General features: G+C 47.9%; 2 protein-coding genes across 3 annotated transcripts; both read left to right on the top strand.

Moving 5' to 3' along the window:
* Positions 1-2,934: 2,934 nt before the first annotated feature.
* On the top strand, positions 2,935-20,182 carry ATRIP (ATR interacting protein). 2 transcript variants are annotated; one of them, XM_057554065.1, is made up of 13 exons: positions 2,935-3,483; positions 5,329-5,459; positions 6,141-6,311; positions 7,884-8,002; positions 9,389-9,546; positions 10,804-10,899; positions 11,217-11,346; positions 11,532-12,221; positions 18,247-18,383; positions 18,548-18,636; positions 19,092-19,172; positions 19,392-19,644; positions 20,054-20,182. In XM_057554065.1, the coding sequence occupies exons 1-13, from the start codon at positions 3,237-3,239 to the stop codon at positions 20,119-20,121; spliced, it is 2,370 nt and encodes a 789-aa protein (XP_057410048.1). In that variant the 5' UTR covers positions 2,935-3,236; the 3' UTR covers positions 20,122-20,182. The 2 variants fall into 2 exon arrangements, with proteins under 2 accessions (XP_057410048.1, XP_007168868.2); XM_007168806.3 differs by having other exon boundaries at positions 2,936-3,483; positions 18,545-18,636.
* Positions 20,183-20,717: 535 nt separating this feature from the next.
* Positions 20,718-22,177, top strand: TREX1 (three prime repair exonuclease 1). Its single transcript, XM_007168807.3, has 2 exons — positions 20,718-20,858; positions 21,171-22,177. The coding sequence occupies exon 2, from the start codon at positions 21,192-21,194 to the stop codon at positions 22,134-22,136; it is 945 nt and encodes a 314-aa protein (XP_007168869.1). The 5' UTR covers positions 20,718-20,858; positions 21,171-21,191; the 3' UTR covers positions 22,137-22,177.
* The last annotated feature ends 175 nt before the right edge of the window (positions 22,178-22,352 follow it).

Genomic DNA, 22,352 nt, shown 5'->3' with positions numbered 1-22,352 from the left:
GCTCGTCTTTAGTTCTTCTTAGCCGTTTCTACCTTAGCTATGAGATCCGCATAAACGCAGCCCAGAATCCTGCCAAAGTGTGTTCTTAAGTTCTTATTCTGTCCTGAATTCTGTACCACCTGGAATTAAACCAACTCATTTGAAATGGCTGTTGTTTTCTGTGTGGTTGTATACCCAACAGAATATATTACATGAGATTAGTGGAAGAATTTGTACTTTGGGAAGAAAATCTATCTTTCTGTTATGACATCCACATTAGTATTTGTTTTAATGGGGTTGTTCATCTGTTCATGTAAGGAGTCTTGCTTGTGCAAGCCGGGCATGCACCAGTGAACAGTTCCTCTTGTCAAGGAACTTCTCTATTGTTGGAGGGGAGCAGGACAAATACATATGATACGTGTTATGAAGGGAAAAAAGACTGGAAAAAGGAGAGATTCCTAAAAGTCTGTAAGAACTAAGCTTACTCTGAAGCCCCCAGGTCTGCATTTCCACTAGGGCTTCAGAAAGGTCCTTGCTAGGTTCCCATCTCTTACACTCTTCATTCAACCCATCAGCAAAATTAAATCTGAACCCTTCATATTTACTCTTATACCACCAGACCTTCATTCTGACCCTAAAATCCCTCACCTAAATTATTGTAGTCACATCCAAATTTGTCTTCCTGCCCCTACCCTTGCTTCCCTACAGTCTAATCCTTATTCAGGACCCAGAGTGATCTCTAAACCATAAAGTTACATTTTGTCTCTCCCTGGCTGAGAATTCTTCAGTGGCTTCTTAGTGCAAAAAAAACACAAGTCCTGACAATGACCAGTGAGGCACTAAGGGATCTGGATGCCACTCCCTACCCTCTGGTATCTAGCATTCATCCTCCTGATCAGTTGTGAGCCACAGTGGCCTACATTCCAATCAAGCTCCTGCCTCACTGTTATCACCAACTGGAAACTCCCTTCCTTTAGAGTACTGAAATGTCACAGTAGTGAGCTCTTTCCTGACTATAGTGGCCGTCCCAGTGTCTCTTAACCCTGTTTCCTTTTTCTCTCCTGACATTTGTTGATTATCTACCACTTTTGACTCCAGGAAGAGTAAATTCCTGGAGGACAGAGACCATAATGTGTGCTAAATGCATATGTATTGAAACAATTTAGAGGCACAAGTCTAGATTTCCTCTCTAGGCCCTTGATACAACTATGGGAATAATGCTAATAACACTTCGCTTTCTCTGAGAATGTGTTTTCAATAAGGGCTCTAGAACCAGTCTGAGATTTTGCTGAGTCAAAACTGGAAAAGGTTTTGATAGAGTGAAGCCTGTATTATCATTCTAATGTACCATTAGTAGAAAAAGAAAAACAGCCCACTTTGCTTCTCTCCCGGAAAGTTGCACAGCCAGCAGCATCTTCTTTGGACTTCAGGGATTCCCTGTTGGACCTTGCCAGCTCGCACCCATCCCTGTGCTACTGAGAATAACCCTTCAGAGAGCCAGTGCCAGCACACCACCCTTGAGATTAAGCTACTGCTCTTTTATTTGGTGGAACCTAATCAGCATTAACAAATGGAAGTATAATCCTGTCTCTTTAGGGGACCAGAGTCTTGGAGCAATTAAGACAAGCATTCAACATTTGGGCAGCTGTCTGAGGGAACCTACCAATTACCTCAAAAAACTAAAGCCAGGTATTCAAGACCTTCTAGGCCCTGACAACCATCTCCCTTTCATTTACTGCCTTCACAAACATTCATAGGACACTCACAGGCCAAGTTTGGCACTGAGCATTCAAGTATGAAAAGTCTTGCCCCAGTTACTCTCCAACACCCTGTTCCTGCTAACTGTCCTGCACATGACTGCTGCCCAGTAAAATCCTGTCAGCCACTCAAGTCCAGCTTGAATCCTTGCTCCTCTCTAAAGCCTTACCTTCTCTCTCTGCCATCGATAATTCCTACCTGGCACTTGTGTGGCGTCCATTTCAGTGTTGTGTTCTTGTCTGAGTAGTCTTGGTGCCATCCTCCTTGGTAACTCTTTTTTTTTTTTTTTTAATTATTTATTTATTTTTGGTTGCATCGGGTCTGTTGCTGCGCACGGGCTTTCTCTAGTTGCAGCAAGCGGGGGCTACTCGTCGTTGCAGTGCACGGGCTTCTCATTGCGGTGGCTTCTCTTGTTGTGGAGCACAGGCTCTAGGTGCATGAGCTTCAGTAGTTGTGGCATGCGGGCTCAGTAGTTGTGGCTTGTGGGCTCTATAGAGCGCAGGCTCAGTTGCAGCACACGGGCTTAGTTGCTCTGGGGCATGTGGGATCTTCCCGGACCAGGGCTCCAACCCATGTCCCCTGCATTGGCAGGCGGGTTCTTAACCACTGCGCCACCAGGGAAGCCCTCCTTGGTAACTCTTGATAACTTCCACTCAACCTGTAGGATAGCCCAGGTGCTGCTTCCAGGGGGCCTTCCGTAACTTCCTGAGTTTCATTCATTTCTAACCTATGACCGTCGCTTGGGACAAAAACACTCAAGAGCTCTCAGAGAAATGAATGAATATTAACAGCCTGAGCAGTTAGTTCCCACCCCCTCCAACACAGGCACACCATTCTCAGGATCACCCCTTCTCAGACCTTTCTTTCTCCAGACCTACCTCAAAGGTACACATTCAAAACATTTACTGTTCTCAAAGATGTGTGCTCACAACAGCTCTATTCATAACTCCTCGCCCAGTCCCACTCTCCCAGACTCCTCCCCAAGAGAGCCTTGGGGTATATGAGAAGTGGGTCTGGCTGGAGAACAGCGAGCTCACAAAGACCAAACCCGTGAAAGCTTCCTGCCTCGATTCACATGTGCACGTGTGAAAATCAGGGCGAACTCCTCCAAGCACAGCTGTGTACCCTAAGTGATGCCAGAGAGCGGGCGCAGAGCCACCTGCGCAGTGGGGCTGGTGAGTTAGCCCAGGTAACTCGGTTCTCTCCTCTTAGACCACCCACCTACTGGGGTCCCAGCCGTCGGTACGAAAGCGCCAGGCGGGGTGGTGCCCAGAAGGGCGGGGAGCGACCTAACTCGGTATGCACCCAGTTGAGCACAGCGACGCGGTCTGATTACGTCATCCCTCCGCGCCCACCGACTGGCAGGTGATTGGCCCGTTGGCACGGGGGCGTGGCCCCAGCGGCTGAGACGAGCTGCGGCGCGCGAGCGGTTGGTCCAGCCCTCCGGCCTCGAGGCTACAGGCCGGATTCAGTGCCTTTGGATACGGCCGGCGGCAAGCATGGCTGGAATCCCCGCGCCAGGCAGCAGGAGGCGGAGCGGGCCCCCGGCACCCAGTCGTGGCCCGCCGCCCAGCACCCAGCACCCTCCGAGCAAGCGGGCCCGGGGCTTCCTCGCGACCGCCCCCCCAGACCCAGAAGACCCATTCGGCGCGCACGGGGATTTCACCGCCGACGACCTGGAGGAGCTCGACACCCTCGCGTCACAGGCCCTGAGCCAGTGCCCGAACGCGGCTCCGGACGTGTCCAGTGAGTGCGCCTTTTCCCCGAGGGTGGTGCAGACCTCGCTAGACCCACTAGATGACTGTGGCTTAGGAACCCCACGACCGCTGTTCCGGTGTCTTGCACTCACACTGCCACTTCACCTTTTAAAAATATAGGAACAGTTTGATTTAAGCAGCGGCGTGTCCCAAAAGGTCCTTTGATTTGGGAGAGAAATGTATCAGGAGTGTCAAACAACCGATTTGGAATACCGAAAGCTAGGTTAACATTTTACTTTAGTTTCTATACTTTGGACCACTAAAGTTCTTAGTTCTTAGCAGAGATCCTTGCAACACGACTACCACCACCATCAGAATCATCACTACCTACACATGGGGACCCATCCTTATGACAGGTTTGGGAGGCTTTAGATCTAATGAAGACCACCTTTTCCCTTGGGCCGCATGAGCATAAGAGGGGCCTGGCAGAGGCAAGAGATAAGAGACTCATTCTTTTATACAACCAATAAATCGTACTAGGTGCCCAAACTTTAGGAGCTGCAGACACTTAGCAATAAACAAAAGACAAAAGCCCCCTCCTTCATGGAGCTTACATTCATTCTAGTGAAGTCTTGTGGGGCTCCCAGGAAGAGAAATCTCTACTTGGATGTCTTACATGCATCTTATATTCCACACAATCATTTCCTGGAAACCCAGTCATCCACCAGCATCTCCAGCATGGTGCCCGGCAAAGCATTCAGAAAACACTCAGAACATTTGATGACCAAATGTTTTGCATGGCAATGACTAGCACCACTCTCCATCATGTAGCACAAGGCAGGCAACAGCTCCCTTTCCTTGACCATGCATCTGATTCCTTTCCAAATCCTGTAACTTTACCTTCTTCATCTATCTCTGGAATCCATCCTCTCTGCATCATCTCTGCCATCTCCCTGATCTGTGTTACCATCACCCCTCCCCGGACAATAGTCTGCTAAATTGTTCCCACATTTCCAGTTATGACTCAAGTCAGACTTTACACCACAGCCAGAGTGATCTTTTCAAAACTAGAATCTCTGTGTCACACACAGATACACGTGAACATCCCTACTGAAAGCCTTTAATGACTTCACACTACTTCTAGAATAAAGATCAAAATCCTTAACATGGCCAGCAAGGCCCAGCATGGCCTGTCCCTTTCCCTCTCCTTCTGTGGGTTCTAGCCACACTAACCTTCCTTCATTCCTTGAATTCTCCCTGCTTCCTTATAATACAGAAACTGCTCATTGCTGTTTCTTACACACTGAGCGTTCTTTCCATCCATTCCCCATCGCCACTCATCTGGTTAGTTCCTGCTTGTTCTTCAGCTCTCCATTCAGTCATCACTTACCTGGGGAAGCCTTCTATTCATCCCGTTGGATCAAATCCCCTATTATAGGCTTTCCTATATTTGCTCTTCTCTGCAGCTCTTACAACAGTTGAAATTTTACATTTATTCTTGTGTTTTTGAGTGCCATGTAAGCTCCATGAGTGAAAGGACTGTATCCATTTTGCTCACCATTGTACCTTTCTTTAGAGGCTAAATTGTGCCTGGCATATTGTAGGTGCTCAGTAAATATCGTTGAATAATAGATCACTGAGTTCTGACCAGTGAGATTCCCACAGCACCTTTCATCCTTTAGATGAGACTCTTAAAACTGGGTGCAGAATGGGGAGAGGGTGGCAGGATCTGTTATTTCCTGAGGATTGATTCATGTTCTTATGTTGGAAAATACCTATAGTACTTACTAGATCTTTCTCTAATTTGCTTTCAAAAGTGATTGTTTTCAGCATTGTCTGGCGAAAGTGGGAAAATGTTGGGTCCTAAAAAGTATATGGGAACTGTTTTCTACAGATGTTCGTAAGGTCCCCAGATTAGATGGGATGTCAAAAAATCCTGCAAGGAAAAACAGAGAAAGTGTTCCAGTTAAAGATAATTTCGAATTAGAGTTACTTCAGGCACAGTACAAAGAGCTTAAAGAAAAGGTAAGTGATTTAACTTGTGGCTTTTGTAGTTAATTCATTCACTTATGCATGTGTTATAAAGCATTATACAATAAAATATATAAAAGTTTTAAAACAAGAGTCCAGATTCATCCCCATGAATTGGGGGAAAGAAAGCCAGAAAATTTTGGTTGAAACTAAATCCTGAGATTCCTAACAACCAGGGCAAGAAAGGAAACACTGTAAACCATATACAAAAAGATACAAACTTTCTGTTATAGCACTGAGATAAATTTATAGCCTATGTCTTATATAAGAAACACAACATCATAATGGTTGCTATTTTCATTAGCAGTTTTGCAAAAAAGCAAACATTCTTCATATGACTATCTCTAGGTCCCTAGAAAAACCAAGAACATAATGTAGAATTTTAGTTCTGTGAAGTGTGTGACCCAGATTGTTTAATACCTCTTAGAGCCTATAGAATCTGCATGCAGAAGTGACAAGTGTGTCCTTAAGCTATCTTGCTGAATATCCACTGTCCCAGGAATGGGCCTAGCAGATCATGGTGATGTCTGGTTGGTACAGATATATTTTGAGCACTCATTGGTCTGTTGGACATGTTTTAAATGTGTTTCTTCATCTCCCCAGCTACATGTTGAAACAAGTACATATAAAATTTTCCCTTACAAACTTTTCACAACATCAATTTGGGATTTACAGATGAAGGCAATGGAAGAAGAAGCGCTCATTAAAAATGGAGAAATTAAAATTTTACGAGACTCACTGCATCAGACAGAATCCATTCTAGAGGAACAGAGAAGATCACATTTCCTTCTTGAGCAAGAGAAAACTCAAGCACTCAGTGACAAAGAAAAAGAATTCTCCAAAAAGGTGACCCAGAGCATTTGTTTTGCCTGTACGGACATCAGCTTTGCCTGATCAATGAGTTCCTTTAGAAGCAATGACTAAAGTTGCTTATAAATCTTCCAGGAAGATCTCAACAGTTGTTTGTCTTAAATACTTTCGCTACCAACTAATTGCATGTACTTTTCTCCAGGCTCTGAGGTTTGGAAAAGGACTTAGATGAAACTCTGCTTTGCTGTGGTAGTCTAAGTTACTAGCTCACACTTTGCAGAAACAGCTAAAATTAGTGGGTTTTTTGTTGGGTTTTTTTTGTTTTTTGGCAGATCAGAAACTCAGTTGACCTAGCTTAGGCCAAAAGAAAATGTATTGGCTTCCATAACTAAGTCTGGGAAAACAGGTGTGCTGGGGCCTCAAAAGACTCAAGATTTGCCACGACTCATCTTTATTCTCTGTACTATTGATAGGCTCCATCCTTATGGTAGAGGATGTGTTCTCCAGGGGCTCCTGGGCTCATATTTCATAGCTCCAGAGCAGACTGAAGACTTAGGGTTCCTTATCTCCAAGTTTTAAAATTCTGGGGAAGGCTCTAATTGGTCTAACCTGAGTCAGGTGCCTGCCTCTGAACTAGTCACTGTAACCAAAGAGATAATAGCTCCCATTCAAATCACATATTCAAAGGTAGGAAAATGATGTTTCTTGAGAGAGGGAGATACTGTTCTGGGAAGAAAAACAGTGGGTGTCCAGTATATACCACTTTCCTTCACTTCCCAAGGCTTCAAACTCAAGGACATGGGCCTTATTCTGCCATTACTTCATTCAGCAAACTTGGCAATCTTTAAAGAAGCACTGACCTGTGCCCAAGACTAACAGCAGTAGTTGCCTTTCCATATACATGATGAAGAGCAAGGGGTTTGCAATCAGACAAACTAGAGTTTGAATCTAGGCTTTATCACATTCAAGCAGTGACCTCAGGGTGATGACTTATGCTCTATGACTCATTTCCCTTATCTGTTCCAGAAAATAACCAGAAGGGCTGTCGTGAGACTTAAATGGTCCTGCCCTTGTGTCTGGTGCTGTGCCTGGGGAATGGCAGCAGTTACCATTGGCCAGAACAGCAGGTCTCCCCACACTGTACAAGGTTTTGGTAAAACTCTTCTAAATACTCAGCCCAGACCTTCAGGAAGACTTGGATTGTGCACCACTATATTCACTAAAAGGTCTACATGTTACCATGAGATATGGTACCTTGTCGAGCTCTGTGCTGGGCATTTTACATTCACCATTCTTACTTAATCCCCCCAACCAGAAGACAGGTATTTATGTTACAGATAAGCTGGAGTTCAGAGAGGCTGAGTAAATGGTGTTTGAACCCTCACAAACTACCCAGCTATAGTTCAGGTCAAAATATCTTTCTAGAATACCATGCCATCTTTCAGGAAGAAGGTTAAAGCTTGCTATTTCAGGACATTTATATCACAGCAGACTTTTATACTATCTCTCATTGCTTGTTTTTCCTTTACTAGCTTGAGATTTTGAAGCCCAGAGCTGTTTCTGTATATGTGATGAGGCCTCTATAAGTATGCTTCTTTTGCCTTCCAGCTCCAGTCATTGCAGTCTGAACTCCAGTTTAAAGATGCAGAGATGAATGAATTGAGGACAAAGCTTCAAAGCAGTGAACGAGCTAATAAACTAGCTGCTCCCTCCATTTCCCATGTCAGGTAATGATGGTGCTAGAGGGAGAATACAGTTTTGTATCATTTAGTAAAAAGTCTGAATAACAATGTCAGGCTAGTCCCGAACAAAGGTCGTTTAGACTCTGCCACTGGGGCATAGATGCTCTTTCCTGAAGGCCTCAAAGATGGTTTGGATGAGACTAGAATGGTTTGGGGCATCATAGCATAAAGGCCCCGCACTCTAGAAGTGCTTCCTCCCTGTAGACTTTATAAACACAATACAACTCCTCGGGATGGAAAGAGGCTGGAAAGATGCTCTCCAAACTTTTGGAGTGGACCAGTCTTCATTTTTATGTAATTTGTTTCAAATAAATGATTTTCCCCAACTGTATTTCAGTCCCAACTGCTTGGAATATTTTTTCTCATTTGCTGTCCAGCAGTCCCCACCTTTGCTGCAGATGTGATCAGCTTGTTAATGGTCCGTCCCATCCCCTGCCTGCCAGAGAAGTCTGGCACACTGTCAGGATCAGCCTTGAAATTTGAACAGTGTGGGTCAGGTCGTCTTTTTCTGGCATTCAACATTCTGCTGCCTTTGCTTGCTATGGGCAGGGTGTGAAATAGAACACTTCTTGCCTTGAGTAGCCCAGGTAAGACAGGAGAGCAGAGGGAGTCCATCCTCACCTCTTCACACTAACAGGAGGGCCTCAGCATTATCTGATCCAATCAGAGGGTTAAGACTGCTTCTCTAACATAAAGACCCTGGCACCAAGGCACTGGCTCAGTTTCCAAGTTGCAAGACAAAATACACCTTTTACTAGACCCTCTTTCTCCTGAAAATATTTTCATTCAGTCCCTGACTATTATAAAAGAGGTTGTTCCAAACTAGTGGTTACCAAGGGGGAGAGGAAATGGGAAAGAGGCAATATAGAGGGATAGGGGAGTAAGAGGTATAAACTATTAAGTATAAAATAAACTACAAGGATATATTGTACAACAAAGGGAACATAGCCAATATTTTATAATAACTATAAATGGAGTATGACCTTTAAAAATTATGAATCACTACAGTATATGCTTATAACTTATATAACATTGTATAGCAACTATATTTCAATTAAAAAAAAAAGAGGTTGCAAACTGAAAAGATGTTTTGGTGGAATTGGAAATAGTAATGGAATTATGGCCAATACTTTTGGGTGATTGGAAGAAGGTGGAAGCAAATGAAAGATTTTTTTTTCAACAATTTGAATCAAAATGCCTTGAATTTTGCATTGCTGTCCTGACAAAGAATAACAAACGTATAATAGATAAAACTTTTGGTCAAATCACCTAGACAGGAAAAGTTTAAAGTTTGTTAGAAGTTTTATAACCAGGTATTTTACATGGTGTTAGCAGAATCATTACTTTGCTTTCATAGTTAACTTTTTCCAGTCCTAGGAAAAGCCCTTCTGTGGTTATAAAGCCAGAAGCATGTTCTCCACAACTTGGAAAACCATCTTTCCCTACAAAGGAGTCTTTTAGTGCTAACATGTCCCTTCCCCACCCCTGCCAGACCGATCCAGGATATAAGTCCCTGATGGGCAAAGAGGGTAAGTCAGTCTATCCATCATCTGTTGCTCTATATCAGACTACTCAGACTTGAGCCTTGAAACATTTGAGTATTTATTTTCTCCTCGTTTCTGTGGGTCAGCAGTTCTGACAGCACAGTGGGGATGGTTTGTCTCTGCGGGCACTGAAGGCTTGTAGGGGGCTGGAGGATCTATTTCAAGGTGGCTCACTCACATGTCTGGCAGTGGAATTCCTTTCCACATGTGGGTCTTTCCACAGGGCTACTTGGCTGATCTCATAACCTGGTAGATGGCTTTCTCTAGAGCTAGCAAACCCAGAGCAATAGGTGGAAGCTATCCTTTTTATGGCCTAGCCTTAAAAGTCACATAGCATCACTTCTGCCACATTCTGTTTATTAGAAGTGAGTCATTGAGTCTGGGCCATGTTCAAGGGAAAGAAAACTAGGCTGCACCCCTTGAGGAGAAGTGTGTCAAAGAATTTGCAGGCATATTTTAAAACCTCCAGTCAGCATCCTTTGCCATGCCAGAAACACAGCTAGTATGCAGGAACATGTGCTCCTTTCATCGCCCAGCTGAGTCCAGACTGAGGGAATGCTACTGCTTTCTAGAGAGACAGTCTAGCATTAGTAGGTTTTCACTCTGAGACCGTGCTATGCCAGTTTATCTTACAATTCAGATACATTGCCTTTGTTCTACCATCAACCCTTTCAAGTCATTAGCATCACGCCACCCCTGAGAACTACAGCTACTCACATTTTTGACATTTAGCAACTTCAGGAGCGGTTATCGGGTAGTGTTATGAGCCCACGGTGGAGCCCACTAGCCTGGCCGAGAGTCCCAGTCACATTGCTTACTGGCTTGTATGATTTGAGCAAGTCCCTTAACCTCTGTGCCTCAGTTTTCCCATTTGTAAAACAGAGCCAATGATAACACCTCCTGGTTGGGTTGCTGTGAGGAACAAGAGAGCTAGCATGTATAAAGCTCTTAGAACAGTGTCTGGCACATAATAAGAATCATATAAAATGCTTTTATGTTATTGCCTGATTTTGAAGTGGGGCAAACAATTTAATTTTCTTTTCCTTTCCTTTCCTTATGCAAGTTCCTGTTTTATATGAGGAAGGCAAAGATGTGAAGGTTCTTGAGTTGCTTTGGCTCTTATTTTGATCCAAAGTTGAAGAAGTAGAACAATGTATGTTTTAAACTCATTACATTTAAGAGTTTCTGATACACTCGTGCTTTTGTGTTCCAGTTTTGATTAACATATTATCTGTTATTCAGAGAATAAGACCCACAGTCTGGGAGATGACCCGATAAAGCAAGAACAGTCCCAGAAAAGTCCTGTTGACAGCTGGATGCAGAGATCAAACACTCAAGGTACCAGAATGCCTGCTCCTTCTGCAGGAGGCCTGCCTGGGTCCGATCATCCTCTGTGATGCTGCAGTGGAATTGCCTAGGGAACTGTCCTGGGCTCAGTCAGCACCCCAGGCAGTGCTTTAGAGGGTCCAGGGGAGTAGTAGTCTGTGACTTAAGCAGAAGACTATAAAATAGAAGGGACCAAGAGCAAGTATGCCTCCGAGCCTTCAGTACCCACGGGCGTCTCAAGGGAACTTAGTGGCAGTTTAGAGGATAGTTGGCATCATAGAAAAGCACTCTCGTGTCAGAACCTTCTACAGTCACCTTGTCTTCTGCAGGCTCCATTTTGATAAACCTTCTCCTGAAGCAGCCTTTGATCCCAGGGTCATCCCTAGGTCTGTGCCACCTCCTGAGCAGTTGTTCTGAGGCTCCTACCGGCACCCTGTTCCAGCTACCTGGGCTTGGCAGGTAAGCATAAGACTCCTAAAAAGCTTGTTTGGAAGAAGTTTCCAGGAAGCAAGTCCCTATCTGGTCCTGACCGGCCTAGGAGGTCTGCTCTGGGCAGGAAAACTAGAGAATTTAGCAGGCAGGTTGTTTGGGTCCCTTGACCTTATCTCCCTCTCACACTTGTTTTCTTTTGTGTCTGTTGCTAGTACCTTGACTGGGATTTCAAGCCTGAGGACCACAGGTTCTTGTGATGGGTCATTTCCCCTCTTGGCCCTGAGAGAAGCACAGAACCTGGCACTTACTGGACTGAATCTGGTGGCCAGGAATGAGGGCTCCTGTGACAGAGACCCAGCAGAGGGAGGCGGAAGGGCCTTCCCACTCTGCCAGCTTCCTGGAGCTGTGCACCTCCTCCCCCTGGTACAGTTCTTTATCGGCTTACACTGCCAGGCTCTGCAGGATTTGGCAGCAACCAAGAGAAGCGGAGCGCCTGCGGACTCACCAACACATCCCTCCTGCGTGAGCTCTGGGGTAGAGGCCAGCCCTGAGGACTCACTTTGCAACCTGGAAGGCTTCTCTGTGGCTTCACTAAGCGTTCTTCAGCACCTGGTGTGCCACAGCGGAGCAGTCATTTGCCTGTTACTATCAGGAGCAGGCGCGGATTCTGCTCCTAGGGAAGGAGACCAGAGCCTGGTTGACGGACATGGTCCTGGGGATGTGACCTCAGCCCCAGCGGGGCTTGCCGGTGACCAAGGCCAGCATCCACTATTGAAGATGCTTCTTCAACTTTTGGCTTTCTCTTCTGCAGCAACAGGTCACCTTAAAGCCAGTGTCCTCAGCCAGTGCCTTAAGGTTTTGGTGAAATTAGCTGAAAATGCTTCCTTTGATTTCCTGCCCAGGTATAACACAGCATGGGAGTCATGATTCCTTGTGGGTCTTACCCGGCCTCTTGAGGTCTGTCCTGTGGCCCCTCTACTTGTTCCCATCTTGACTCGTCCATACTGCTCAGCTCTAAGCCTTGGTTTAGGTTCTTAGCTAGAGTTCTAAAGTGATGGGAAGTGGGGCCAGCAGTTAGAAGAACCAAGGAAGTGGTTTATTTGGCTTAGTTCTGCCTCTGGATAGTAGGTAAGCAAAAGACACGTGATAAAAGAAGGCTGCTAGTCACTATGGAAGAGTGTCCTGCCCCCGAAACAGACAAAGGCTGAGCCAAGAGGCCTTTGAACCTGGGACATGGATCAGGTGAAGACCAGATTTCACAGCCACATTGAAGTTTAGTTTGGTGGGATTCCCTGAAGAAGCAGAGGGTGTGCGGAGGGTCTGCAGCTACAAGCTGATCTTGCTGGGCATCTGCCCATCATCATGGTGTCCACCACTGGCATGAGCCACAGGTTACTTGCTCTTCTTTGAAGGTTTGTTGCAGAACACTGTTGTCATAAATTCCTAGCTTGGGATTCCAGACCTTCAACACTGGGAAGGTAAACACCACCCAGCCAGTCCCCTCGTCCTGTAATCCCATCTCCCCCTCAGCATTCCACCAAGAGGCCAGTTCCTCTGTTGGATGTATCTTAAGTCTTTTTGTCTCTGAACTCAGAATACCTGTTTGCTAAAAACACTTCTGGATCCTGGTTTCCATATGAATATATTCTGGCTTGTCTGGTGCATCCTAAAGGTGGTGCTCAGAGCTAGACACAGTGTACTGCAGAGTAGTGTGAGCATCAAGGTAGGCGCGTTACCATCACCCAGGTGACTGGCAGGGGACCCAGCTCATGGTGGCTGATTGCTTCTTTTTATTTATTTATTTATTTTTTTTGAGTCTTCTTTTTCCTTTTATTTTGTTTAATTCCATAGTGCTTTACAATTTTCAAAAGTTTCACACACGATTTCGTATAATCCCATAACAATGCTTTTTTTTAATCCCCTACCCCTATATTGCCCTTCCTCCCTTCCCTCTCCCCACTGGTAACCACTAGTTTGTTTTCTGTGTCTGTGAGCCTGTTTCTTTTTTGTTTTATTCACTAGTTTGCTGTATTTTTTAGATTCCACATACGATATCATACAGTATTTGCCTGTCTGACTTATTTCACTTAGCATAATGCCCTCCAAGGCCATCCATATTGCTGCAAATGGCAAAATTTTGTCTTTTTTATGGCTGAGTAGTATTCCATTGTGTGTGTGTGTGTGTGTGTGTGTGTGTGTACACACGTGTACCACATCTTTATCCATTCATCTGTTAATGGACACTTAGGTTGCTTCCATAACTTGGCAATTGTAGGTGATGCTGCTATGAACATTGGGGTGCATGTTTCTTTTCAAAGTAGTGTATTTGGTTTTTTTCAGATATATACCCAGGAGTGGAATTGCTGGGTCACATGGTACTTCTACTTTTAATTTTTTGAGAAACCCCTATACTGTTTTCCACAGTGGCTGCACCAATTTACATTCCGCCAACAGTGTAGGATGGTTCCCTTTTCTTCACATTTGTTATTTCTGTTATTTTTGATGATAGCCATTCTGACTGGTGTGAGGTGATATCTCATTGTGGTTTTGATTTGCATTTCCCTGATGATGAGTGATATTGAGCATCTTTTCATGTGCCTATTGGCCATCTGGATGTCCTCTTTGGAAAAATGTCTTTTCAGTCCTGCCCATTTTTTGATTGGGTTGTTTGTTTGATGTTGAGTTGTATGAGCTGTTTGTATATGTTGGATATTAACCCCTTATCAGTCATATCATTTGCAGTTATCTTCTCCCATTCAACAGGTTGTGTTTTCATTTTGTCGATGGTTTCCTTTGTTGTGCAAAAGGTTTTAAATTTAATTAGGTCCCATTTGTTTATTTTTGCTTTTGTTTCCTTTGCTCTAGGAGATGGATCCAAAAAAAAAAACAAATTGCTGCTATTTATGTCAAAGAGTGTTCTGCCTATGTTTTCCTCTAGGAGTTTGATAGTATCTGGTCTTCCCTTTAGGTCTTTAATCCATTTTGAGTTTATTTCTGTATATGATGTTAGAGAATGTTCTAATTTCATTGTCTTACAAGTAGCTGTCCAGTTTTCCCAGCAGCACTTATTGAAGAGACTGTCTTTTCTCCACTGTATAGTCTTGCCTCCTTTGTTACAGATTAAATGACCTTAGGTATGTAGGTTTATTTCTGGACTCTCTATTCTGTTCCATTGATCTATGTGTCTGTTTTTGCACCAGTACCATACTGGTTTTTTTTAGCTTGAGATTTTAATTTTATTTATTTATTTATGGCTGTGTTGGGTCTTCGTCTCTGTGCGAGGGCTTTCTCTAGTTGCGGCAAGTGGGGGCCACTCTTCATCGCGGTGTGCGGGCCTCTCACTATCGCGGCCTCTCTTGTTGCGGAGCACAAGCTCCAGATGCGCAGGCTCAGTAATTGTGGCTCACGGGCCTAGCTGCTCAGCGGCATGTGGGATCTTCCCAGACCAGGGCTTGAACCCATGTCCCCTGCATTAGCAGGCAGATTCTCAACCACTGCGCCACCAGGGAAGCCCTACCATACTGTTTTGACTACTGTAGCTTTGTAGTATAGTCTGAAGTTAGGGAGTATGATTCCTCCAGCTCTTTTTTTTTTTTTTTTTTTAAGGATTTTCTTTTTAATTAATTAATTTATTTATTTTTGTCTGTATTGGGTCTTCGGTTCGTGCGAGGGCTTTCTCCAGTTGCGGCAAGCGGGGGCCACTCTTCATCGCGGTGCGCGGGCCTTTCTCCATCGCGGCCCCTCCCGTTGCGGGGCACAGGCTCCAGACGCGCAGGCTCAGCAATTGTGGCTCACGGGCCCAGCTGCTCCGTGGCATGTGGGATCTTCCCAGACCAGGGCTCGAACCCGTGTCCCCTGCATTAGCAGGCAGATTCTCAACCACTGCGCCACCAGGGAAGCCCTCCTCCAGCTCTTTTCTTCTTTTTCAAGATTATTTTGGCTGTTTCAGGGTTTTTCATGTTTCCATATAAATTTAAAATTTTATTCTAGGTTCTGTGAAAAATGCCATTGATAACTTCATAACAATTGCACTGAATCTGTAGATTGCCTTGGGTAATATAGCCATTTTGACAGTATTGATTCTTCCAATCCAAGAACAGTGTATATCTTTCCATTTATGTCGTCTTCAATTTCTTTCATCAGTGTCCTATAGTTTTTGGAGTACAGGCCTTTTGCCTCCTTCGGTAGGTTTATTCTTAGGTGTTTTATTCTTTTTGATGCGATGGTAAATGGGATCGTTTCCTTAATTTCTCTTTCTGATAGCTCATTGCTAGTGTATAGAAATGCAACAGATTTCTGTATATTACTTTTGTATCCTGCAACTTTACCGAATTCATTGATGAGCTCTAGTAGTTTTCTGGTGGCATCTGTAGGATTTATGTATAGTAGTATAATGTCATCTGCAGACAGTGACATTTTTATTTCTTCCTTGCCAATTTGGATTCCTTTTTATTTCTTTTTCTTCTGATTGCTGTGGTTAGAACTTCCAAAACTATGTTGAATAAAAGTGGTGAGAGTGGTCATCCTTGTCTTCTTCCTGATCTTCAAGGAAATGTTTTCAGCTTTTCACCAATGAGTATGATTTTTTTTAATTTTATTTATTTATTTATTTGGGCTGTGTTGGGTCTTAGTTGTGGTATGTGGGATCTTCGTTGAGGCATGCGAGATCTTTAGTTGCAATGCATGGTCTCTTCATTGTGGCATGCGGGCTTCTCTCTAATTGTGGCATGTGGGTTTTCTCTTCTCTAGTTGTGCGTGCAGGGTCCAGAGCTTGTGGACTCTGTAGTGTGGCGCACAGGCTCCAGAGTGTGTGGGCTCTGTAGTTTGCAGCATGTGGGCTCTCTAGCTGAGGCGCAGGAGCTTAGTTGCCCTGAGGCACGTGGGATCTTAGTTCCCCGACCAGGGATCGAACCTGCATCCCCTGCTTTGGAAGGCGGATTCTTTACCACTGGACCACAAGGAAAGTCCCTACCAATGAGTATGATGTTAGCTGTGGGTTTTTCATATATGGCCTTCATTATGTTGAGGTATGTTCCCTCTATGCCTACATTCTGGAGTTTTTCTCATAAATGGATGTTGAACTTTGTCAAAAGCTTTTTCTGCATCTATTGAGAAGATCACATGGTTTTTATTCTTCAGTTTGTTAATGTGGTGTATCACATTGATTGATATGTGGATATTGAAAAATCTTTGCATCCCTGTTTCTTATTTTTTAAATGAATGAATTCCAGGAACCACATTTTTAGCAGTTCTCTTGGTAGATATATCATCATTCTATTCCTGTTGAGCTTGTCCACAATAACATCAAAAAACAGCCATTTAATGGGTGCTTACTGCAGGCCAGACACAGATGCCTTCTGTTCACTAGCTTGGGTGGTACCCTCAGAGCCCTGTGTCTTCACGCCCAGCACAGAGCCTGGCTCACTGTGAGCACTCAGTGTTTGTTAAATGAATAAACCCCATGTTGGGGTAGGGAAACTTGTCTGAAACCCCAGAGGGAGTGTGCTAGATCAGCCAGTTAGGCTCCTGAATCATTGTTCTTGATCACTGTCTGATGCCACCTCCCACGCAGTGCTTCTCCTCTGAATTCCTTCATGCTTGCGGGCTGAACCCCATTACCACACAGCTTCTTGTTCCCCTTGAAGTAAAAGCCAGGGACAGGTGCTACCAAGGCTCCATAGCAGTATGCGACACAACACGAGCAGCCAGGCAGGCTGTGATCTCCTATGAAAGGCACCACTGCCCACCCAGGCTTGAGGGTGCATCACCCCCTCAGACTCTTGTCTTCCCACTGCATCTGTTTTAGGGGTAGGTCCAGCGTAGCTCCCCAGGTACTGGCATGGCAGGCGCTTTTGAACAAAAAGTTCTCATCCCCAGCTCAGCCAGGGCAGCATGACTTATTTATTGTGCATTTAGGGGCTGTGCCAAAAAAAAAAAAATTTTTCATTTAAAAAGAAGGCTCCGATGCTATCAAAAATAATTTGGAAACCACTGTGTTGTATATAAAGATGGATTTTTTTAGTTTCAGGGGGCCACTTCTGGCCTAATAATGAAATTAGGTATTAACCGGTTAAACTCCAGTTTCCCACAAAGTTCCACACTCCCTGGTGACTAGAAACATTCAGCTTGTCTCTCATACAGAATTTGCTCTAAAATGAGTTCGCCCCAAATAGACCTTGCTTCCTAATGGTGTACAAGGAATATTCTTAACCCTCGGTGCCGTGTGCATGAAAAGGGACATACCCGCAGAACTGCCCCTCCCCCCACCCACGAGGCTGCGTGGGTTGAGCAAAAAGCAGTGCTTGTCTTGGGACTCGGTTCCTTGGTAATGAATGCGCCATCCCTTTGCCCACAAGACCAGGGGGAGAGTGCCCAAGCCCCTCACCATGCACACCCTGAGTGCGTACCTTCTCATACGTGGTGGCAGAGGAGCTGGTGTTTCCCGACAAGTGGGGAAAATTAAGTCTTCCTTGCCCAGCGAGTGGTCTCGTAAGATCCAACCATAGCCAAGTCCACATTGTCACTGCTGACGCCTGGCCAGTCCTCTGGCGGTGGGCACAGGACATTTCTCTCACACTCAAGTTGAACCTGCCTCCCTGTTTGGGAGCAGAGGCAAGAAGGAGCCCAAGAGCAGTGTGGAGGCCGGCACCCGAGGTCCAGGGGGGCACCTCGTATTTGCTGGGTGGCACTGTGCCAGGTAAGGGCCTGTCATCTCTAAGCCACAGCAGTCCCACAGTGAAGGGTAGTACCCACTCGTTCACCTGAAACAAGTATCAGCAAGTAGGGTGGCATTTGAACCCAGGTCTGTCTGAATCGAGTCTCCTTTTTACTGGCCTCTTCAATTTCCTGTTGCCTACCGTGAAAGGTGAGGGTGAGTTATGGGATTGGGTTGGAGGTGTCACGTCTCTCTGGGGTCCTGTGTTTCAGGTTCCAGTGCGTGTTCCGGGTGCTGCCACAGTGCCTGCGCCCAGAGACACCCCTGCCTAGTGTGCTGCTGACTATTGAGCTCCTGTCCCTCCTGGTGGACCATGAGAAGCTTGCACCTCAGCTCTGCTCCCACCCGGGTAAAGCAGGCCGGGGGCGCGCGTCTGGACTACTCCTGCAGCTTGGAGGGAAGGGTGGTGGCAGGGGCAGGTCCGGGGCCTCCTGAGGGCTTCTGCAGCTTGTACCTCAGGCACTGGGTGAGAAGGCGGATCCTGAGTGAGAGGTGGGGTGTCCTTTCCAGAAGGCTGCCTCCTGCTGCTGCTGTACATGTACATCACATCGAGGCCTGACAAAGCCGCCTCAGAGACGCAGTGGCTTCAGCTGGAACAAGAGGTAAAGACACCAGAGCCCCTTTTGTGCTGCTCACCACCCCACCCCACTCCACCCCACTCCATCCCACGTAAGAACCACTCTTCTCCTTCCTCTGGGAATTAAAGGAAGCTTTAATTCATTTTGGTAACGTGTTGAGCCACTAGCAAGGTAAACTCATTTGGGGGGGCTCCATACTCCACAGATACAGTACAGTCGGAGCCCAGGGTATCCTGGGACTTGGCAAGGTTGCCTGGTGGCTGGAGGTGGGCACAGAAGCAGGTGGGTCAGTGGTGAGACACAGGTGTTGGTCCTGAGTGTCTCCTGGGAAGGTCCCAAAACACTACCACCTCTTGGATCCCATTAGTGCAGACAAGCAGTTGCTGAGGCAACTGGAGCTCTTGTAGAAGCCTGAGAAAGCCCTTGCTGTGACCAGGGCCTCATTGTGCCATGGATGGGACAGTCTGTTCTTGTTCTAGGCTGTGTGGCTCCTGGCTAAGCTTGCTGTGCAGAGCCCCTCCTCCCCAGTCACTGGTTCCAGCTGCCAGTGCAACGTGGAGGTGAGTGCCGGGGGCAGGCAGGGGCCGACAGCGGGCAGCTCTGTTGGCGGATGACAGGGCCCTGTGAAAGCACCCCATGCTCCTTCACCAGGGCTAGACCCTGGTGCCACTGCTCAGAACCTTCCTCACGCGGGTGGCTAGGAAAGATGCTGCCCAGCTAAGCAGGTTGTCAGGGTGCAGGGACCACCTGACCTGACCTCAGCCTGCGCCCTCCCCCAGGTGGTCAGAGCACTCACGGTGATGCTGCACAGACAGTGGCTGACAGTGCGGAGGGCAGGGGGGCCCCCGAGGACTGACCAGCAGAAGCGGACGGTGCGGTGTCTGCGGGATACAGTGCTGCTGCTGCATAGTCTGTCCCAAAAGGACAAGCTTTTCACTGTGCACTGCGTGGAGGTCCTGCATCAGTACGACCAGGTGATGCCAGGGGTCAGCATGCTGATTCGAGGGCTTCCTGACGTGACAGGCTGTGAAGGTGAGCCTGCAGGAGGGCCCCTCCCTGCCCCAGCCCACATGTGGAGTTTGCCCTGAAGTTCGTGGACAAATCAGACTACCTGGCCTTAGGTCAGCAGCGCTCCATCCACACAGCCTTTGCCGGCACTGGGGCCATTCTTTTCTTCCCGCTCCGGTTCTTCTCTCAGCATATCAGCCTGCCTTTTGCTCATATCTACTGAGTCGGCCTGGCAGAGCCACGGTTTTTCCAGAAACATCCCTGTCTGAATTGCCTTTGTATTATTTTGCTTGCAGTAGCTGAGGGAGCAAGGCCTGGGCGTGGAAGGGACTGCTTAGTTCCTGTGGGCCTGGTAGGGAGGAGGTGGGACCTCCCCCAGTCCCAGCACCTTCAGGCAGGCCTTCACCCCAGAACCCTCTTGTTTTTGGCTCAGAGGCAGCCCTGGATGATCTCTGTGCCGCGGAGGCCGATGTGGACGACCCCGAGATGGCCTGTGGCTGAGGCCTGTGAGCATCGAGCCACATGGTGGCACCAGCACCACTACTTTCCTTACCTCATCCCCTGATTAAAAGCAGTGACAGGCTGTTGGAGAACAGGCCAGCCTTATGTTTCCTGAGTCTGATCTGTGTCGGCTAAGTGGGAGGGACAGAGCAGGAGGGGGACCCAGGGAAGGCTGAGATCCTTCTTCCTGTTCCTGGCCGGCAGCCCCATGGTAATGAATCTGCTTTGAGGAAGGAGCCCTGCCTTGCCCTGCCCTGCCTGTGGAATTGTCCTGAGTCATCACTTTGCCAGAGGCCATGGGAAGAAACCATTGTGTGGCAGGGAAGAAGGTGGCCCTCAGCCCAGGCCTAAACCAGGGAGGCCTGGGAAAATGGGGCCAAGGGGTGGGTGCAAAATGGCCACGGCAGGGGTTCCCAGCAGGCTCGAGTCCTGGAGCTAGCCTGCCCCATAGCCCTGTCCTCCCGGTGTGAGGGCGTGAGGGCCCTGGTGCGTTGTGCCAGCCAGCAGGCCCACAGTGAGAGGTCTGAGAAGGCCTTTGGGGATAGCACTGTGGGTGCCTGGGGAGGACGGGTGTTGGCAGGAGGGACAGCCCAGGCAGGCTGACAAGCGGGGCGGGCCTTACTCACACCAGCCGCTGGGCGGGCTCAGGCTGAGTTTCACTTCCCGCCACTGCTGCCAGCAGCAAGAACCAGCTGGAGAGTGTGCACCCTGAGTCATTGCTGCCTGCCTGCTACTCGGTAAGTGAGGACCCCCGAGGGGAGGGGGTAGGGTGGGAGGGCCATGGGTACCTGCCCCACCAACCCCCACCGGACTAAGTGGGCACTAGAGGGAGGAGCCAGGCCTTCCCCTGAACAGAAGACGGTGTGCTGGTCCCTCTAAGAAAGCCACCCCACCCTCTCTGGCTTCCCGCCCTGAAAATGGGTCCTGGAGCTCAGCAACAGTGCCTGCCCATGCAGGGAAGGCCAGAGGGGTGCTCCTGCCCACCCCACTTGCCGTACCCCTTATCACTGGGCACTCACACCCACCCCCCACCCCATGCTCCTCCCCAGGCTCAGCGGCAGATACCCACCATGGGCTCGCAGGCCTTGCCCCCGGGTCCTGTGCAGACCCTCATCTTCTTGGACCTGGAGGCCACTGGCCTGCCCTTCTCCCAGCCCAAGGTCACAGAGCTATGCCTGCTGGCCATCCACAGATGGGCCCTGGAGAGACTTCCCACCCCTCAGGGGCCTCCTTCAACAGTGCCCCCACCACCCCGGGTGCTGGACAAGCTCTCCCTGTGCGTGGCTCCGGGGAAGGCCTGTAGCCCTGCAGCCAGTGAGATCACAGGCCTGAGCACAGCTGTGCTGGCTGCACACGGGCGTCAATGCTTCGATGCCAACCTGGCCAACATGCTCCGAGCCTTCCTGCAGCGCCAGCCACAGCCCTGGTGCCTCGTGGCACACAACGGTGACCGCTACGACTTCCCCCTGCTCCAGGCAGAGCTGGCTGTGCTGGGCCTTGCCAGCGCTCTGGACGGCGCCTTCTGTGTGGATAGCATTGCTGCCCTGAAGGCCCTGGAGCAAGCTGGCAGCCCCTCAGAGCACGGCCCAAGGAAGAGCTACAGCCTGGGCAGCATCTACATGCGCCTGTACGGGCAGGCCCCACCAGACTCACACACAGCCGAGGGTGACGTCCTAGCCCTGCTCAGCATCTGTCAGTGGAGGCCACAGGCCCTGCTGCGGTGGGTAGATGCTCATGCCAGGCCCTTCAGCACCGTCAAGCCGATGTACATGGTCACAGCCTCAACTGGAACCAGCCCAAGGCCATCTGCTGCTACGGCCACTGTACCCCTGGCCAGCGCCAGGGACACCAGCCCCAACCGTGGTGGAAACAGGAACCCTAAGCCCCTTTCCCCAGTGAAGAGCCCTGGAGCCCCACCCAGGGAGGGACTGCTGGCCCCACTGGGCCTGCTGGCCTTCCTGACCTTGGCAGTAGCCACGCTGTATAGGCTGTCCTTGGCCATACCCGGGCAGTAGGCCAAGAAAGAAATTCTGACTAATAAAGACCCTCCACAGCACCGAGTGATCACTCACCTCTACCCTCCGTGGCAGCCTGAGAGCCTCCCGCACTTCTGCCCACACTGAGACACCTGGGGCCGGGGGCACAGGAAGTGGCAGTCTTTGTCCGTCACCCTCCCTAGCAGGATGGTCAGACGTCTGAGCCCAATAAAAGTAGGGAAAACAAGGAACTTC

Source organism: Balaenoptera acutorostrata, chromosome 10, assembly GCF_949987535.1.
Source record: "Balaenoptera acutorostrata chromosome 10, mBalAcu1.1, whole genome shotgun sequence".
In the NCBI taxonomy this organism is placed as follows: domain Eukaryota; kingdom Metazoa; phylum Chordata; class Mammalia; order Artiodactyla; family Balaenopteridae; genus Balaenoptera; species Balaenoptera acutorostrata.
Note: the sequence above shows the minus strand (reverse complement) of the source record. Positions and strands in the feature narration are given on the sequence as shown.

Excerpts from the sequence above, each read along its gene's own strand:
- ATRIP (XM_007168806.3), top strand. The coding sequence starts at position 3,237 with ATGGCTGGAATCCCCGCGCCAGGCAGCAGGAGGCGGAGCGGGCCCCCG. Across the intron at positions 3,484-5,328 it reads CGCGGCTCCGGACGTGTCCA|ATGTTCGTAAGGTCCCCAGA; the intron begins GTGAGTGCGCCT and ends TGTTTTCTACAG. Across the intron at positions 18,384-18,544 it reads TCAGCTCTGCTCCCACCCGG|AAGGCTGCCTCCTGCTGCTG; the intron begins GTAAAGCAGGCC and ends TGTCCTTTCCAG.
- TREX1 (XM_007168807.3), top strand. The coding sequence starts at position 21,192 with ATGGGCTCGCAGGCCTTGCCCCCGGGTCCTGTGCAGACCCTCATCTTC.